The sequence below is a fragment of the Thermobia domestica genome, chromosome 15 (genome assembly GCF_964235325.1).
Source record: "Thermobia domestica chromosome 15, izTheDome1.hap1.1, whole genome shotgun sequence".
In the NCBI taxonomy this organism is placed as follows: domain Eukaryota; kingdom Metazoa; phylum Arthropoda; class Insecta; order Zygentoma; family Lepismatidae; genus Thermobia; species Thermobia domestica.
The window spans coordinates 61,635,250-61,655,011 of NC_137468.1; the positions used below are offsets into that span (position 1 = coordinate 61,635,250).

Here is a 19,762-nt window from a genome sequence, read left to right on the forward strand (position 1 = left end):
GTTATCACATTAGTCCACTTTGCGCTGTTGCGAAGTAAAGATGGCAGCGCCACTCTCTACGTGCACCAAAGAAGAACAGCGATCTGCCATCCGTTGTTTGTGGTTTGAGGCATACACGGAGCAAAAATTCATAGAAGGCTTTCTGCACAATATGAATCAATGTGTTGCCACAGCGAAGTGTTTACCAGGGAACTGAACACTTCAAAAGTCGAACGAGATTGAAGGATGAGGAAAGAGCAAGGCATCCCACTACAGCAACAATTGATAACATTATTGAACAAGTTTGTACCTTGATTCTGGATAACAGACGAGTGAATATTGATGAAATGGTAACCCATGTGTACATTAGTCATGGTTCTGCATATGACATCATGCATAACAGGCTTAACTTTCACAAAGTCTGTGTGAGATGGGTTCCGAAAAAATCTCGATGAAGAACACAAGTGAAACCGTGTGAGAATCTGTCAGCATTTACTGGACTGTTATGCTAATGAAGGTGAAGTGTGTCTCAGGCAAATCATCACGGGGGATGATATGTGTATTCATCACTTTGAATTAGAGAGTAAACGTCAGAGCACGGAATGGAAGCACACGGGATTTCCCGTTAAGAAGATATTCAAGAATCAATCTTCTGCAGAGAAAGTGATTTTCACGGTGTTTTGGGACTCACAAGGGCCAATCCTGGAACATTACCTCGGATTGAGGTCAATAATAAACAGTAAAAGATACAATGATATGCTGATAGGCAAGTAATAAACCTGCAAGTAAAACCTGCAATTCGTAATAAACCCAAAGGTCGATTATCGGAAGGCATTCCTGTGTTGTATAGTAATGCGCGTCCACATACCGCCCCCACATCGCTCAAACTCTTCAGACCCTGCGTTTCGAGGTGTTGGAGCATCTTGCATAGTCCCGATCTCGCCCCGTTGGAATATCATCTGCCTGGTCCACTTAAAAATGAAACCGTGAAAATCAGATTCAGAGACCGTCGATTTAAAGCTCCGATCAACGAGTAAAGGAAGCGGTGCATTTGTGGCTTGCTGTGCAACTAACCCCCCCTTTTTTTTCAGAAGGTATCGTAATGCTTGTGCAACGGTGAACTGGGTGCATTAAAAAGCAGGGTGACTATGTTGAAAAATGGTACAAATAAAACATTCTCTATTACGATAAATAATAAATATTGATTGCAGACATTTATTGATTTACCCTCGTACAAACATGTCCTACTTGATATCATTTTTAAGTAACTTGAACAAATAATGAAATAATATCTTTTTACCTTTATGTTGCGCTGATTCTTTAATTTATCCTATTCCTATTCATCTATTTTCCTGCAGACATTTTCAAAGATTTACTTCAATTCTAAAGGTATATACGTCTTCTAAGTTTTTTTTTGTTTTTTTTTAGCCTAAATTTGATCTTAAATTTTTGATTTGTTAAATATATTTCTGAAAGATATCTGATTCCAGAGGCACAAAGGAAATCTGTGCAATATTTAACAAAAGCCTATATACTTTATAATTGACAATTAAGCGTACGGAACACATTACAATAATAACAATTAAAACTGAATATTGTTTCTTTTTTCTCTTTTTTCCCTATATTTCGAGTGCTTCCCGCGGGCAATTTTCTTTAGGACTTAGGCTTAAGGCTAGTTTTAGACGGAAGCATTATCGTAGCATTTCTCGTAGCAGATGTGCTGCCAAAAATCTCATATAATACTCTATGGCATCGAAAGTAAATGGTGCTTTTACACGTAGCATTTTGATAAGCATCTTGTCGTGACGTAGCAAACAAATCACTGGAAAAGAGCGCGATTATGGCTCCAAAACTAAAGAGTGAAGTAGCTAAAATATAGTGGTTGTAACAATAGCTCTCGCCGTTTATATTAAAAAACGAAAACCACAAAGAAGTATGTGGGCAAAGAATTGGTTGCTGCGGAGGGATGATAATATTTCAGTTCTTGGTGCAGTTTTACTATATAGATCCACTGATTGTAAAATGTACAGAACAAAATTGGGCAAGTCTTTAATTTGCCAATTTTATGTTGAGAACAGAACCCGACCAATCGCTGCGGGACTTCTAACCCATTACTACTCTATTCTTACTCCTACTACTACTTATACTATGGATCCGTATAGTAAAAGTGCATGCAGTTCTTTCTATGATAGAGAAAAAACTGAAGCCTGAGGATCCTATTGCATTCAAGAACTTCCTGCGTATGGATAATGAAACCTTCGAAAAGTTCTTTGTACAAACAAGGATGCTCCTCATATTTTTCAATCAGTAAAATAACAGCATCCTTACTCCTTATTTTTCTTTGATACAATTCAACTTCCCCCACAAAACAAGAGCATGGATACTTGGCGCAAAATCTTTCGCTTCCTTTCAACACGCCACGGCGCTGCAATCGGACCAGAAATGCTGGAGAAAATACTACGAAATAGAACAGGTTCTATCGACAAGAAATGCCATAGAATATGCCGTGGCATGTGAAATGCTATACCATTTGCTACTTTACACGGTATGATATCGATGATGCGATTTTTGCTACGAGAAATGCTACGATAAATTCTTCCGTCTAAAACTAGCCTAAGATTCTATGCAGATATCAACATAGGTTTTGTAACAACAATAGTGTGTATATAAATAAAACATTTTCTATGTAGTATAATTTGGATAGGGTACAAACAACTAAATCAAACTTGTTTCTTGTATTTTTTAGGAATCTTATCCTGTAATGTTCAAACTTCTGTATGTATATTCAGCGACAAAAGTTCTCCCTGTTTGATGAAATTAGTTTCGTAAATAACTTCAGAATGGAAGGACATTTTAAGTACAGTTTTCAGCAAATTAAAAAGAATGTAAATTTCTGTACTTTCAGCCATACCACCATTACCGAAATATGTTTTACCAAACAGAAAAAAAAAAAACTTTTGTCGTTGACTGTATAATGTTGTAAAATCATGTTTAAATACAACTCTTAATCTGTAATTTTAATATGGTCTAAAGAATGTATAATAAATATTTGCAGACATAAGTTTTGTTGCTGCTGGTGATGATTATATCTTAATCCTTCTCAAGGTTTCCTTTTCAGACTTGTATAGAAGGAAGTTTTATGCCTAAGCCCTGATGGAAAGTGACTGGGGGAAGCACTTGAAATATGGATTTAAAAACGTAAAAGGAATATCATTCAGGCTAGTTTTAATTATTACTATAAACTTTATTTTGATGGGAACATAAAATCTAATACTTTTCAGTGATATAATTCAATAATCTGCTTTGAAATAAAATTCTATATTTTTGAGAACTTAACGGTATTTAGCATTTTAAAAATTTTAGGTACACTCCGCACTTCTTGCATAACTTTAAAAAAAAAGTTATAGGCTGGATATTGTACATTTTTTTTTCAGGTAATTGGAATTAGAGATCCTACAGAATACATTTGAAAAAAATTAAAAAGGCTAAGATCAGAAAACAAATAAAACTGAGCAAAAAATTATAAAGTTTAGTTTCAAAATTTTAAAGATGATGTAGAAGACGCGTCTGCAGAATTAAGCTAAATCTCTGAAGATGTATGCAGAAAAAAAGGTGGACGAAATATCAGAATCATTTAAATTAGCGCAACATAAAGGTAGAAAGGAAGTGTTTTATTTCATTACATGTTCTACGAATATAAAGACAGGGTGCCCCACATAAAACTAATAGTAATATGTGCCTGTCATGAACGGAAAATACAATGAGATGTCGATTTTTCACTGTAAAAACGAATTGATTCTGCTGAATTTTACATAAAGTGCGCTTCATAAAGGAGACTAAAAATGTTTGCAGCAGCCCGAAAATTTTGCATTATATAGATTCGCTTGCGACTCACGTATGGAAACGTGGGGCATAAGGTGGAATTTTATTAGCTTTCTGATAACATTTTCAAACTGAATATTGATTACTGTGTTTATATGTCGCACAGCGAATTTATTACAATAAAATACAGGGTGTTTCAAAACAACACCGACAACGTTTGGGAGGTGATTCCTGCGGTACTCACGCAACAATTTTTATAGACAATTTTCTCTAAGGACATATAATTTGAGGTACTCACCAACTACCTCTGTAAAAACTGTATTCTGAAACATGGATATTTGGATAGGGCACATACTAGTTCCTAAGTGAAGTCTTGACCCAACTACGATAGGTCACATAGTATTGGAGCTTTGGACCTTAAAATTCTTTTTTCTTTTAATGTTTTCGCCAACCTATTACTCCGATAGGAAGCATTTGTGCACCTATGTTGGTCTATACTTTTTGTCTTATCTTGGTGTCAGAAATCGTCTCCCAAACGTTGTCGGCGTTGTTTTGAAACACCCTGTATATTCTTTTATTCGGTTTTTATTTTGAAACGTGATCGTTCGTATTGTATAGTATAAAGCAAGTGTGATAACAAAAAAGATATATCGTATTCCATGCTCGTTCTACTGAAAATTAATCCAATTGCCACTTGTTATTGTTCTGTCCCGACCTCTGATCGTGTGAAAGTGTCTTCCTGTGTTTTCCAATGGCGACCATCTAAAGAATTTGTTCCGCCCTGACCAGGAACTTGCTCTGTAACCAATTAGAGCATTACCAGTAGACTTGTCTGTAAATGTGAGAATGAGCTGAACTGGAGAAATGATGAGTGATCAAGGGTAAAATTTAACCGTGTCAAGATAGACACGGACAAAGCCGTATTTTAAAATTTGGGACGTTTCACTGAAAATACTACCTTGGTCAAAAAACAAATGTCGCACAAAGAGCTGCGGAATGGTATTCGTTACGTTTCTGGTGAGAAACTCGTGGATAATGATAGCATTGGTTGACGCTCTGTTGTCATGGTGCAAAATCCATGAGTCGTGTTTCCTGAGATGTTTTCTTTTTAGGTGGATTGCTTCACGCAAACGCTTCATAAAGCCCAAATGAAACTTCTTGTTGATTGACTTTCTGGCAAAAATTCATGCTGTACAAAATTCATGAAAACCATGAGCATCACCATTTTCGACTGAAAACGATGGTTTTTTTTTTTCGTCTTGGCTCATTAGGTGCTCGCTACTGATACACCGCTGTTTTGTTTAGACCATCACTGCTGAATCACTTTTCCAACATTTCTAAGGCCTTTGCACCATTGAATCCGTTTTTAACGCAAAATTTAATACACACTCGTTGTTGCAAAAATTCACTCCATCGCAAAAATCGAAACATGCACTCAAACAGCTGTACTCAATACCGCGTCACTTATACAAATGGCAAAGTAGGATATTCAAATTGGGAAGAAATACCGCTGACAGTTGTGGCAATCAACAGAAAAAGAAAAGACCAAATCAGGTAACTGAGAGCGCCGCACGATGGTGATTCCGGGGAAGTTTTGATCAAGATAGTATGATCACATGAGCGCAGCGATGTCTGAATGTCAATGAAGAACTCTTCCTTTACGATTATAACAGTTCCACATTGGTACCTTGCGATGGTTCGGTTACTTTATTTTCTATGTATCCTTTAAAAGTGCATTTCATTCGGTACATGTATACCGATTTTATTGGGTTGTGGTATTATTAAGGTTACCGACATGTAAAATACGAGAACGAAAAATAACTTAGTTGGCAACACTGCAACTAGAACTGAACAAATAAGTTAGTTGGCAACACTGCAACCAGAACAACAAATACCTTAGTTGGCAACACTGCAACCAGAACTGAACACAATACCAAGGCACGCTGCGAAGGTTCTTCCGTTTGTCTTATAAATCATTATACGTATTGAATAAACGTGACTAAACTCAGAACAAAATTATGTATACGTTATATTGCGTTTCTGACTCGATAAAATTACGTCAGAACCAGAGAAATCACTTTATCAGGCATTTAACAGTCGTGTTTCAAAGGGAGAAAAAAAATTAGTAGTATGAACTTTTGACACGCTGATGAGAATACAATGAAGAAATATACAATGAGATTCATAATCACCGAAAACTGTCAAATAAGTCAAAGTACTAATTCATAAAGATAATCAGAATTCGTTATACAAGGTCAAACGATCACTGGGAACTGCTACGTGCGTGTTGAAGGGTCTGTAAAATTTGAAAAGTTTTGAAAGTGCCATGTAGAACTTGAGAAAGTGCTCTGTGTTTTAAACCATTCGAAAATTGAATTATGAACAAATTTTAATGTTGCATACCATACACGTTCGATCAAATTGCAGCAGTTCTGTCTAAAATAACTTGACAGCTATCACCAATTTGTTATTTACATAACCTGTCCATTTGTTCGTCACATTTTCTTTAGAATGAAAATGAAACTAATCTGCCAGTAAAGTTCTTCACAGAGAGATTGTGATTCTGCTGAAGTGCATAAAGAATGTACATTTTTAGAAAGTAGTCCAGAAATATACTAATTGTTTGGGAGAATAGCTCATTAAAAACTTCGTCCTAGATTGAAGGTAATCCAGTTCTGGGTTTGGGGTTTTCTTAATGTACTTCCGTATGTGTACAGTTATCGAATTTACGAGAATCGAAGTTGTGTCCTTTGTTTGTTTTAGTTATGTTTTATAAATTAATGCGGACTAAATTTCCACCAGACACTATTGCTCTGATTAGAAACATGACAGAAATTATTTTGCAACTGCTACTGTAATTACTCTACAGAAATACAAATACTGTATTGTTTTTAGTTAAAATTATCATAAACATCTGATACACATGATTACATTACACATTCATGTTATCACATTTTTAAGGTGATGCATCAGAACCAGAACCTTAAGTTTAGTCACCTCTACAAATGGCTAACTAATACAGGGTGTTCGAAAAGTTCCGCACCACAGGAAAAATTATATATATATATTGTTTTCGTTCTTTCGGTGCAGTGAATGAGTCTGTTGAGGGATGAACGTACGAAAATAGTGCTGCTGTGTGGACGTCAAGGTTATTCACGCCGAGATACAGTCAGTGAGTTCCTAAGACCAATATCCCATATCATCGTAGGACGATTGGATCATTTTCGTACAAGGAAAGATGTACGTGAAGCAATTGGTGCGGATTATGTTCCCTGTATGGTCAATAATTCGTGATTCTACCTATAAACATGCGTAGAATTCACACTGAGCAAATACTGTTATTTGCTTATGGTGCGGGACTTTTTCGAAAACTCTCTACAATTAGTAAACTCAGGCAAAAGTAATAATTATACATTTTCATACACATACAATGAAATAAAGCAATGATAACCAATAGGATTTGGAATTTATCAAAGTACAAGGTGTGGATTCCCCCTCTTCAAAACAAAACAACATAAAACAAAAAGAAAAAAGAAAGAAAGAGAGAGAGAGAAAGAAATAATCTTGAAAGATCATGTCAAATGAAAAACACGACAATATAGTATCAACATAGCATTACCTCCGTACCACCTGAAGTAAATATAATATTATCGGCATTTGTTCCAATCATAGATGCAACATTACGTCTTGCATTTTCTATAACAGACTTTGCTCTCGTTCCATAACTATATCCAGAGCTCGGGTTGCCCCATATGTTACGAATGACATCAGATATTGTGTCAGCTACCTCCTCAGCAACAGGAGTTGTTGCGTTGTAATCCAAGTAAATTAGACTGTTGTTCTCAGCCATTTTCTAAAACAATATAGACACTGTATTACTTATCTTAAGAAAAATGAAAACAGAATCCTTGCACTATAAGTAAGGCTAAAACACACACATTAGGATTAAGAGCATCTAATATTCATCTCTCTCTCTCTCTCTCTCCTGCAAAGAAAAACGACTTCGGTGAGCTCCCCTCATCTTCTTCGATCGGCAATTCGAAATGCATGTACAATGTAATTTCTGAATACACTGGTCTGCATGAAAATCGGCCTGACACCATTCCTGCTGATTCGTATGTGAAATGACCTCCTGAGTCATCTGAATATGACCTGTCCGTTTTCTCCCATCACCCGCTGTTTTCGGGGGAGGCTGCCACCTATTTTTATCACTTTTCGAAAGTTTGGAGGAACGAAAAGATTATTTTAGCCAGTACATTTTTTTGAGTGGTTAAGAGGTGAAAAGTTCTAAAACATGAACACTGTAGCAAGGAGGTAGATTTGGAGAGTATTTGTCCTTTAAATTGTAAAACATCAGTAAAAATGATCAATTTTTCAGATTTTCCCCCAAATTTTACAATTATTTTCGATATATTCCAGCTTCCAACCCTCATCCACCCAAAAGCACACCCAAATAATAATAATATACAGCAACAATAGATAAAAACAATAATAAAATATATAGCAACAATAATAAAAATATATAGCGACAGTTCAGAAGATTTATTGTACCATGTTGGTGTGCTCAATACCTCGCGCTTGCAAATAAAGTTTCATGTTTTGACAAGTTTAAATTTGCATTAGTCATGCACTGTCATTCTTATCTTCCTTCAGTACATCTCTAGCAATCGTAGAGTCAACTTGTATGCTACACGAGGATTCTGTGTTTGCAAGTTGTTGAAATTGTGTAAAACGGTAGATATTTGTTTACTCCGGCTTTGTCCAAGTGAATTACAGTACTTGAATGTGAGTTGTAATTAATATCGAGCATTGATTTATTTGTTTAATTATGCCACGCGAGTGTAAAAATCATCTCGATAACTTCTGCTATGTTTACGGTGAATTGACTTTAAAGGCGCAACGAAAATTCCTTTCTCCGCTTCCTAAAACTGCTTAGAAATTTTACTTTGATTGCCAAGTTGGTGATCAGGACAAGGACTGGACTTCAAAAGTTTGCTGCACTACTTGTTACTTAAGCTTTACCAAACTCAAAGGTACCAGTAAATGAATGTCATTTGCTATTTCCATGGTTTGGCGAGAACCTCGCTGTCATCTCACGAATTGTTACTTTTGTACGACTTCCACCGCCAGGTTCTCTAGCAAACGTAAGTATGCAATTCGGAATCCTAGTATCCCTTCAGCTCTAAGACTAGCTCCTCGCAACGAATCTTTGCCAATCTCAATGCCCCCAAAAACCTATACCTACAGCCAGAAACGGATTTGAAAGATTTTGAGCCATAGCCTGGACCATCAAATGATGATACACCCACCGATTTGAAGAGCGTTCAGCTGATTCAGCTCATCGACAACCTCACCTTATTACTCAGTCCGACTTGAATTATCTCATCAGGGATTTGGATTTACCTAAGAGTAAATCTCAACTTTTTGGGTCTCGACTTCAGTACTGAAATCTCTTAGAAAAGGGCGTAAAAGTCCCTTCTTGCAGGACCAAGCAGTCAACCCTGATATTACTTTTTGCGGAAGATGAAGGCTTAGTGTTCTGCCTTAATTCAAATGTATTGATGATAAAACTGAAGATCAGGGTGGATTGATTTAAATCAGTCTGATTTAAATCACTTGATTTTTTAAATAAAAATCGTTGTTTTAAATCAAATTCCGAAATAAATTAATTTAAACTGAAATTAAATAAAATCCCGTTTCTGTTTTGTTATTTCGATTATGGAAGACAATAATCACAATATAATGAGACTCAAATGTATGTACAGCACAGTATAAAAACGAGTGTCATCCAGAGTATGATTAGGGGTAAATCCCCATTTTGAACGGGTAGCGGGGAATCCTGCTGTCTTCTCTTCGTAACACAGGGTTTTTAAATTGTTAACTATTCCAACGGGGAAATCATCATTGACATTTAAGACGAAAATTCTTTTTTGTTTGCGTCTGTTTGTTTGTTCCCAGACAATAAGGGCATATTTAGAGGGGTCCGATTCCCTCTCCGAAACTTTTTTTTTTTTTTTTAAAATTTCATAACTTCACGCGAAATTTATGTATTTTATGTGTATTCCATGCCACAAGCTAGTTTCAATATTTTTAAAATATACCCCTTCCAAATATCAGTAACTTTTGTTAGAAAAAGTGTCATGTTGATATACGTTGGTGTCTCCTTGATTCTTAAGAAACATTGTTTGGGATTGAAATAGGTTAACAATTGGGGATTAATTCAAAATTAAACTACAATACTTTCACATAAATGGCATAATTAACATTTAATACTAATTCCTAATGTGTTTTCTTCAGTTCGCGACTTGTATTATACCAGGAAAAAGATTTAATTTAATTTTAAAAAATCGTAAAAAAAAATCAACATAAATTATTTTTTAAAAAAAAAAAATCATGATTTTTTCCCACCTTGCTGAAGATGGCATGTGACTCAGACAAATAGACTTTAATTTTTAAAAAAATATGGAGAAAACCGAAAAAAGTCTGATATTTTTACTGATATTTTTACAATTTAAGGTGGCAAATCGCCCCAAGTCTACCTCCTTGCTTGAATTATTCTTGTTTTAGAACTTTCACCTCTTAGCCCCTCAGAAGAAGAAATGTAAAATAACAACCCTTTCCATTATTCCGAACTTTCGAAAAGTGGTAAAAATAGGTGAGGGGGACCTCCCTAGAAATTGGTGGGGAATGGGTAAAAACGAAGGTCATATTCAGATTTGCGACGTCATTTTACATAAGAATAATAGGAATGGCGTCAGAGTTCGATTTTTTATTTATTTTTATTTATTTATTTATTTATTCTTTTTATTTTTTTTAAGACTAGTGATAGCGGACACCGATGGAACACGATTATTTGTCCGTAAATGAAAAACGTTCGTTACTGAGAGGTTACATAAATTTAGATTACTTACAGCTCATGTGGTAACTATAGGTAGGAATTGCCTCATGTATAACTGAACTACAAATTATCCCATCACTTTTATTCTACAAGATGGACAAGCAGAAAATTTCATACATCATGTCTTTAATGTGTCTTAAAATTTATTTCGGATCGTTGAGGAAGAGTGTCTCGAAACCGTTGGCAGATTTTGTGTCGGTTGGATGTTTTTAACGTATGAGAGCTTTTATTTACTATTAAATAGTTGTGGGTAATCAAGAGTGTTGTCGAATTGGAAAAAAAGAGAAAACAAGGATCTGTACAATGATAAATAAAAAAAATCCAGCACTAAAAGATATTCATGTTGGTATAATCATACATTCATTACTTTATGGTATAATGCAGGTAGTTAAAGACTCAATTCCCTTTTATGACCTAGGAAGAAAATAAGTGGAGAATTTAAATGTGAACGATACCCTTGTGATGATGTGCTTGAATGATGAGCTATCTGTAACTGTAACTAGCACAGAAATGACTACGTACTACAAAATCATTGTCATGTCAGACCAAAGTATCACTTGAGTCATGCAGCACACCCATGTGAAATTAAACCACGACTATATTATGTAATTATTGATAAACATATAAAAAACTTCTACACGTTGGGTCTTTAGTGTATAATGAAATCTCCCTTAACGGACAACCCTCAATAGCAGATAGTTTATTTTCACCTGGCAAATATATATATATATATATATATATATATATATATATATATATACAGTATATATATATATATATATATATATAATAATTCCGGGACAAAACCTTTTTACGGATGCTTTAATATACGCACATGGACTGTCTTCTTTTTCCTCCGAAGTTTTAATTACTCCTACATAACGGACAGGGAGTATTCTCAGTAGATATGTATATAACACAAAAAATACACCTGCATTTTGAAAATAAATTTCCGTACCCTACAGTAGAAACGGAAATGTCTTCAGCACTAAATTGTCATAAGGAAATGGTCTAGTGAACAATCCACGGAGTAGTTGCAATCTGAATTTGAAATTATTTTTTTCTGTCCACAATAAATTGACGGGAACCTTAGAAATGGTTCAATGAGTAAAAGCAATTGTGGAGAGTGTATTATGTCCACGAATTCTATGCTGAACTTCTTTCCTTTCCTGACAAATTTATTTCTCTTTCTCTCTCTCTCTCTTGGAGATCAAAGATAACGGAACAAACGTCGTTTCTTTTACGATAAAATTTCAAAGAGAAATATATCTTTTCTCATACAGTCTCGAAAATTCCTCCGGTAACTGAGTATAGCATTTCTATATTCACCTATATATTTGCATTTATATAAAGTATATACTGAATAAAGTTTATACTTTATAAGTTGTATAAAGTATATACTGAATAATGCACGCAATTACATGAGCTGTGATTAATCTAAATTGTTGTAACCTCTCCGTGACAGATACTTCTCATTTACGGACAAATAATAGTGTCCAGTTGGTCTCCATCATTCATAGGTTCTCTGATACCCAATCAAAAGAGAAAACCCTGTATGAATTAGTCAGAATCTGCTACATACGATAAAGCCTTAAAAACTATGCAGGTTAGTGACTACGAATAGAACATGGGTGTCACCACTTTAATCCTAGACGTGAAAAACTTTATTCTCTTTACCTCCAGAAATCTCCATTCATTAAAGATAAGGTGATGGCTTTGGAATTCGAAGGAATTATTCATTCATTGAATCAAATAAAAGACAATGTATTGTGCATTAGTTCGCGAATTTAATTGAAAAATTGTGCAATACCATAAAGGAACGAAAACAAAACTGATAAAGTGTCAGAAATATATTAATAACATTTGTGTAATAGTTTCGGCAATGTAACATCGTCATCAGACACGTTATCAGACGATAGATAAGGTGCCTGATGAAGGCGATATTACATTCCCGAAACAGTTACACAAGTGTTATTAATATATATATTTGGTGTTTTGGTCAGCTTTGTTTTATTAATAATGAGGAATATTTCCAAAGCTATGTTGAACAAGATACAAAAAGAAAGAAGCAACAATGACAAAGATTACTTGTCAGCGACGTGATTCTCTACTGCGATTATCCTACTAGTGAAGGAATTTTGTGAAAAAAACATTTAAAAAATCATACAAGTAAGGAACCTTGCAGTGTTGTAGTACTTCACCTCCTTATCAACATACTAAAAATCCCCTAAGATTGACCTTAAGCTTCGGTCGCCATATTAGAAAATGGCCGCCGATAACTCCATAACAAAATATATCAATCGAGAATCGAACTATTATCTGCTTTACTAGAGGTTAAAACACTAAAGCTGTCGCAAACATGATGAGCGGCACTGACAGACTCATAATCAACTCCCGAATAGGTCAGATAAGATCTGGGTACGTTTCATAATTTGACAAAGTACTTGATATAAGACTCTGATAAAAAGCTAATACAAGATAGTACAGAACTTACAAAGAATTAGTCTTATGATGTAGCATATCTTATCTCATGAAATAGTTGCATCAATCTAATGTTCTTGGTTGATCTATATATCTTAAAAGAATAGTCATCACTGCAACATTTCTATGAATGTTTTCAATTAGTTCTTTGTAGAATTTTAGGGTCTTCTAAAGTTTTCTATACATATATATATATAAGTAGATTTGGGTAATTGAAATCTTAGATTGAATTGAGTTTCACGTTCATTATCAGCTTCAAGCCTTCGACACGACGTCACTTCTCGGGTTTGTATCAAGGGCAAGCGAGAATCGAATCCGGTACCATATGAACAGGCGGTACGAGAGTTAACCACGAGGCACTTGATCACTTCCGAGTATTTTATTTTCTACTCTTTATTCTACCATTTGTTTCATTTTGTAATATAGACTGTAGTACGTTTAAAGGGTGCAGTTTTAAGAGATGTCGTTCAAAAAATGATCGTATAGTGGTATTTTTAAAATGAGTGACTGCACATGTAAGAAGGATATGTAACATATTAATTTCCATAGGAACCGTACCTACACACAAAGTAAGAGAGCTGTACTTTATGCTAACAAGATTAGAGTCACTGCAGTGAAACCATTACAAATGCTATAAGTGTCGTATCACTTTTGATAATTTTGAATAATTACATTAATATCTGCAATAGACAATTTGTTTCTATCATGAAAGTTATTTTCCAAATGCATACATATTACAGAGACAAATAAATACAACATACAACCACGATCAAAATGTATCCATATTGCTCGCCGAACACCATAATTACAATTACAATACACACAGTCAGAACTCTTAGTAATTCTATTGACATCTTACAAAACTTTCGTTTTGAATGTGAACACTGAAATACCTGTCAGGTGTAATGAATGTGACCACGAAATGACACTAATTTCGCAAAGCGAACACAGAAAAGGAAGGTTAATTGCTAGTTAAGGGATGTAGGATTTAGAATTCTGGGCTTTCGGCATCTATGGCCATTTAGCCCGTCACGTTTGAGAGATGATGTCCCTCGGCGAGCACACCATCCGGGGAAAGGGAAGGACGGAAATGGCCTGGGACCTATAAATTAGGTACCACCCTGGCATTTGCCTAGTGGAAATGAGAAAAACCCAGGAAAACCTCATTTAAGTGGCTGGCCTGGAAAAGCGTTTTACACTTTATCGACCGAGTGCCCCCACCGGGAATCGAACCCGGGACCGCTCGCACCGAAGACGAGAGCGTTAGCGACTACGCTACGCGGGGCCACTAATTCGGGACCCGGACAAATCCGCCAATTACCAAATACGCCAAACGCGAAAGTGCCCAAATGTGCCAATTGTGAAAATGGACAAATCTGCCAATTACCAAATCTGCCAAACGCGAAAATGACTAAATGCGCCAACCGCGAGAATGGACAAATCTGCCAATGGACAAATCTGCCAATTGACAAATCCGCCAATTACCAAACCTGCCAACTACCAAATCTGCCAAACGCGAAAATGACCAAATGCGCCAATAGTAAGAATGGACAAATCAGCCAATTACCAAATCTGCCAAACGGAAAACACCCAACTCTGTTTGTATTATCATCAAATAACTGGATAATGTAGTAAAAAGCATACAGAAAGAAAGTATTTATGAATATCAAGCAAGAAACAAAGAGTAATTAATAGAAAGTAATCAAATCATCGCCCAAATATTTGAGGATTTCAACGAGGTAACCATTTACAATAACATTAACGTTTACTTAGTGGGGGAGACCGGGGCTGGTTGACGAACTGCATATAACTCCTTCATTAATTAACATAATGAGCTGTTCTGCTGTCATAAAAGAGCAACCTATGGATGCATCTGCCACCTTCATATGGAATTTGTAACTTGCGGATTATGGCGTCTATTAGACAAAGAGTGTTTTTGCCAGTCTGAAGTATTTTTTTAGTTCTCCGTCACAACAGACAGAATCGTCACTACTTGGAGTACAGAGGTAAGTAATATAGCATTAGTTAGATCTGAACTTTGTTTTTATGGATATTCAAACAATAAAACGTAAATGCCAAACAGTTGCTGAGTAATTACGACTTTGTTGCACAACATGGGCTTGGGGTTAGTTGGCGTATAGCATTTGGGATTGGTTTGCAAGTGCGCCAAACAACCTCGTGTGAAATTTTATTTCATTTTACTTTTATAGTTACATTGTTTGTTTTATTGTTATGTAGTTTACAGTTCTACTAATATTTTACTTCAATGTTATAGAATAGCATGCACGTATTGGATTACTGTCAAAATTTAGAAATCGAGATAAGACTGTATGCCGGACTCTGATTTTCTGAATAGGCCTAATTCTCAGGATCAAGAATATTTTGTATGTGTTCTTTTGTTATAAAAATAGAGGCCTAGCTATTGCTGTTTCTTTCTTTGTGGAAAGTAGGAAATAAACTGCATTTCTCGATAATTCAGGTAAAACATATCTTAGTCTCTCTTAGCTACTTTGTGAACAGCGGGAAAGAAACTACCTTTCTTGATAGTTCAGTTATTTTAATTACATTTTGAAATAATATGAAGAATTAACCTACACCAAATCATATTAAAACTGATGTTGTTTGATAATCCTGTAGCTTTCAATGTCATGACAGCCAAGCTAGAATGAAAGAAAGAAGTTTTCATATTTCATAATGCTGATTCTTTTAAATGTTGTGAATAAAAGTCATTTCAAAGTTCAAATAGCCTACTTCATACATATATATATATATATATATATATATATATATATATATATATATATATATATAAAATAGAATTTAGAAAAATAATGATTAATTTCTAATAAATCCATTTTGTGTGTGTGTGTTTTGTTATATTTAAAAAGTATGCCAACAGTCCCACAATATCAGCTAACCAGCCCCTTAGTAGAGATCGGTTGGCATACTCCGTTTTAAAAGAAAGAAAAAATATTTCTCGAAAACTGTAAGCAACAAAACAAAAACAAAAATTGAATTTATTAGAGGAAACATTGGTCTGTCCGTACACATCCATTACATTGCAATACAGTGCACAATCTGCTTATAAAAAAGTAAAGAATGAAAAGTTCGCCAACCAGCCCCGGTCTCCCCTATGTGTTTAAAAAGTTGGTTATTTTGTGAAGTCAGGAGAGACATATTAGTCTATCAGATTCAACAAAATTTAATATCACTTAAAGGGAGTAGCTGCAACATACTTTAAATTGTTCCGTATAGTGCCAACAGTGAAAAAAGGCATGTTGCCCAGTCTGGAAGAGTAGCTTTCTTAAAATGGCGACCAAAAACAAAATGGCGGCTCAAATCCTTAAAACCGTCGTAAGTCTCCCAATTAACATCCATTTTATTTATTTTTTGTTCCTATTCCATTGATTTTTGGATCGAGGAATCTATTAGTGCATTGTAAAACATAGTTTAAATATGTGTTATGATCATTACATAGTAATTTGAAAGTGCAAATTAAAAATTGGTGCTATATTAACTGATTTCGAGAATTAAATTCCATGATAGTAACAGATTTTTCTCTCCAGATTTAAGATGGAAGCATGAGGGAAGTGCGTTATCTTTTAAGCATCTGCTACTGACCTCGCTGAACCAAAGAATGTGAAAGCTACCTGGGAAAGACTGAAAAATGTTGCAAAAACCCGAGGAAATCATCATATAGAATAAATGAGCTCAATTATGATTGTACCAGTATTGAAGACATTAGATACCACCGAAAATGCTACCAGGACTTTACACATAAGCAAAAACTTCAGAAAGTATAAGAAAAAATATTCAACCACAAGATGTGGGACCACGTCGCAAGACAAGTAGGATATATGTATCATCAGATATTCTGCCAAGAGTATGTGTATTCTGTGTGAGAACAAAGTATGTTAAAGGTGCAAAAACACGTAAACCACTCTCTGACAATTGTGAGCTGAGAGCTAATAACACAGTTCGTTCAGCAGCAAATGAACATTGGAGGTTAAAGACTTAACAAATAGAATTAACTATGAAAATATTAGGTGCTACTAAAGACTTAGTGTCAAGTGAAGCTAAGTATGTTACAGAAATTTTGTTAGAATAATGCACAAGCAGAATGACTCAGAGCTAAACATTGACAATTAGGAAATGAATTGTGAAAATGTTGCATTTGTTGAAGTTTTTTAAAAATAGAACACAGTCAAAAATCCTCGAATTATTCTTTTTAAACAATTTGTCAAAGTTATGGAAGAAGAAGAAGGAAAAATTAGGAGGTAAATTAAGTTTCCCAAGTAGAAGTAACCTTATGACTCAAATTTCATTGCACAACAAGAACTTGGTATTTGTTAGTACTGAACATAGAAGAACATTAGTGTACCCAGTTTCGTTAAGCATTTAGAAGTTAGTTACAGAAAATGATAAACTGCAACAGGAATTGCAGCATTTACTCAACATGGAAGCAGAAGATAGAACGATGCATCTTGCAGTTCTAACTCTAAGAAAAGACATTTCAAATGTTAATGAGAAGCTACCATGGCCACCAACATAAGACGACTTGCATCCTGAACGCATTTCTCTGTATGTATTACCAAGATTAGATACATTTGTTACATTTATACTCAGTAGCATATCTAATTCCACACAATGCAGTGCAAGGGTTTTGCGTTTAAAGAATTCTTTGGTCCAGGACTCGTGTAGAAAAATATAACGTTTCTCGAGGTGAAATTAAACCCCCTTAAAAGTGTTTTACTCTCATTTATAGTAAAAACTCTGTGTACCAACACAGTTGTACGGCCTGAAAAGTCATGGCAATGGTATTAACTATGATATCATTGAAAAACTACAAACAACAAACAGAATATGTACTAAATGTTATATCTAAACAAAACAAGGACAAGTGTCAATGATCCATAGAGAGATGTTACCTTACTGACTGAAGATAACATTAACAATTTAGAACAAACAATTAACAGGTGGTGTTACATCACACTGTGTAAATTCATAATCGCTATGCGACAAACTGGCGAATCACTGTTGAAGGCAAAAACAATAGTCTTGTCTTCAGAACCTGGAACTTCATCAACTTTTGCCACAGAACTACACAGCTACCCAACCCTTTTAAAAACGGCCAAAGAAATCATTACCTGAACATGTTCAAAATTTAGAGAATTCTACCAGATATAAAGCAGTTTCAGCTCTGCAGAGGGTACAGTACATGTTATGGATTACCAGCCGTTGACTCAAAACTAATCCAACTCTCCTGGTACCAGGCTGGGCATGCTTTTTCATCATATTACGGGATCTTGTATTTGTCATAAAAAACATAAATTGGTTATCTAGGCACTGTTGATTCGCCAGTACCTAGACACTGATATGAGAACAGCCTGTGATGTTTTGTGCAGAGGATGTGCAATAAAAGACCAGATGAAGTTATCTGTTGTGATTTGTGTTTTCGATTAAGTATGTTATGAAAAAGCATGTGGGGTGTACTGGAAGCACAAGGACCAGTTCAGGAATATATTGCTGATGATGGGAGGATTCCGCCTACTGATGATGTTGTTAGGCATAATTGGTCGTAGGTTTGGAGCTGCTGGTTTGAAAGATCTAATTGTCAACAGTGCAATTGTAGTGGAAGGGCCAGTTGACAATACACTAAGTGAGAAAAATTACAATCGAGCTATTCGAATGCATAAAACAGATTATGAGGCATTAGGTTCCTCGCTGATACAGGAATTCCAGGATTCAGAACTCATCTCATAACAGCCCTTATTACAGGAACAATTTATTACATTACTTGAAGGATTTCAAATGAACATCTGCCAGACTACATATGAATCGATGCAGCATAACAGAATCACAGTAGATTGGATGAAAACCCTACCAGAGTTCATTAAGAACTTAGAAGCAGCGATAGCAATTAAGCCAAGTTTTTGGATGAGTTACCCCAATCATGTGGAGTGTCATCTAACCTTATAAATTATTCATTGTGGCTTTGGAAAATTCAAGATCGCTAATAAAACTTTAACTGACCAAGCAGTATATACTTTAAGAGTATATATCTATGTTACATAGGCCGAAACTGTAAAACAAATATATATACTCTTAAAATATATATATATACTGTTTTGGTCAGTGGGAGTTTTATTAATCTTATATTTGCAAGTAGAACTGGAGATTAAGATTTATATTGGAAGATTAAGAGACATTTACACCAGACATAGCTTATCGCGTTAAAACTAAATTTAAGATGCTATTTTGCATTCGTGATTATACTAAAATAAAGGTGCTACTAATGCGGTACACATATTTGTAAAATACTATATTTAGATATTTCAGACTATATCTACGGCAAGCATATTAGCTATGTTAAGAACGTTATCTAATTTACACACAATTCCGCAATATGTAGAATAATTAAATAAACGTAGACTTTTGGAGTCAATTTATTATTTTATCCATTGTGTTTTGGTAAATATATGCACTTTACATACAATAAAGCAAGACAATGCTTTTGTAATCAAAATTCACATTGCTTAAACCCTAAAATTATGTCATCGAACCTCCAAACTTTCAAAACAC

At 35.0% G+C, this 19,762-nt stretch overlaps 1 protein-coding gene across 2 annotated transcripts in view; it reads right to left on the bottom strand.

Moving 5' to 3' along the window:
- The window catches only part of LOC145671046 (selenocysteine lyase-like), a 68,152-nt gene that overhangs the window by 45,301 nt on the left and 3,089 nt on the right, over positions 1–19,762 (bottom strand). For both annotated transcript variants that reach the window (XM_081739728.1, XM_081739727.1), the window contains exon 2: positions 7,421–7,654. In XM_081739728.1, the coding sequence (XP_081595854.1) occupies positions 7,421–7,651 (231 nt within the window). In that variant the 5' untranslated portion in view covers positions 7,652–7,654. The remainder of the gene's footprint in view (positions 1–7,420; positions 7,655–19,762) is intronic.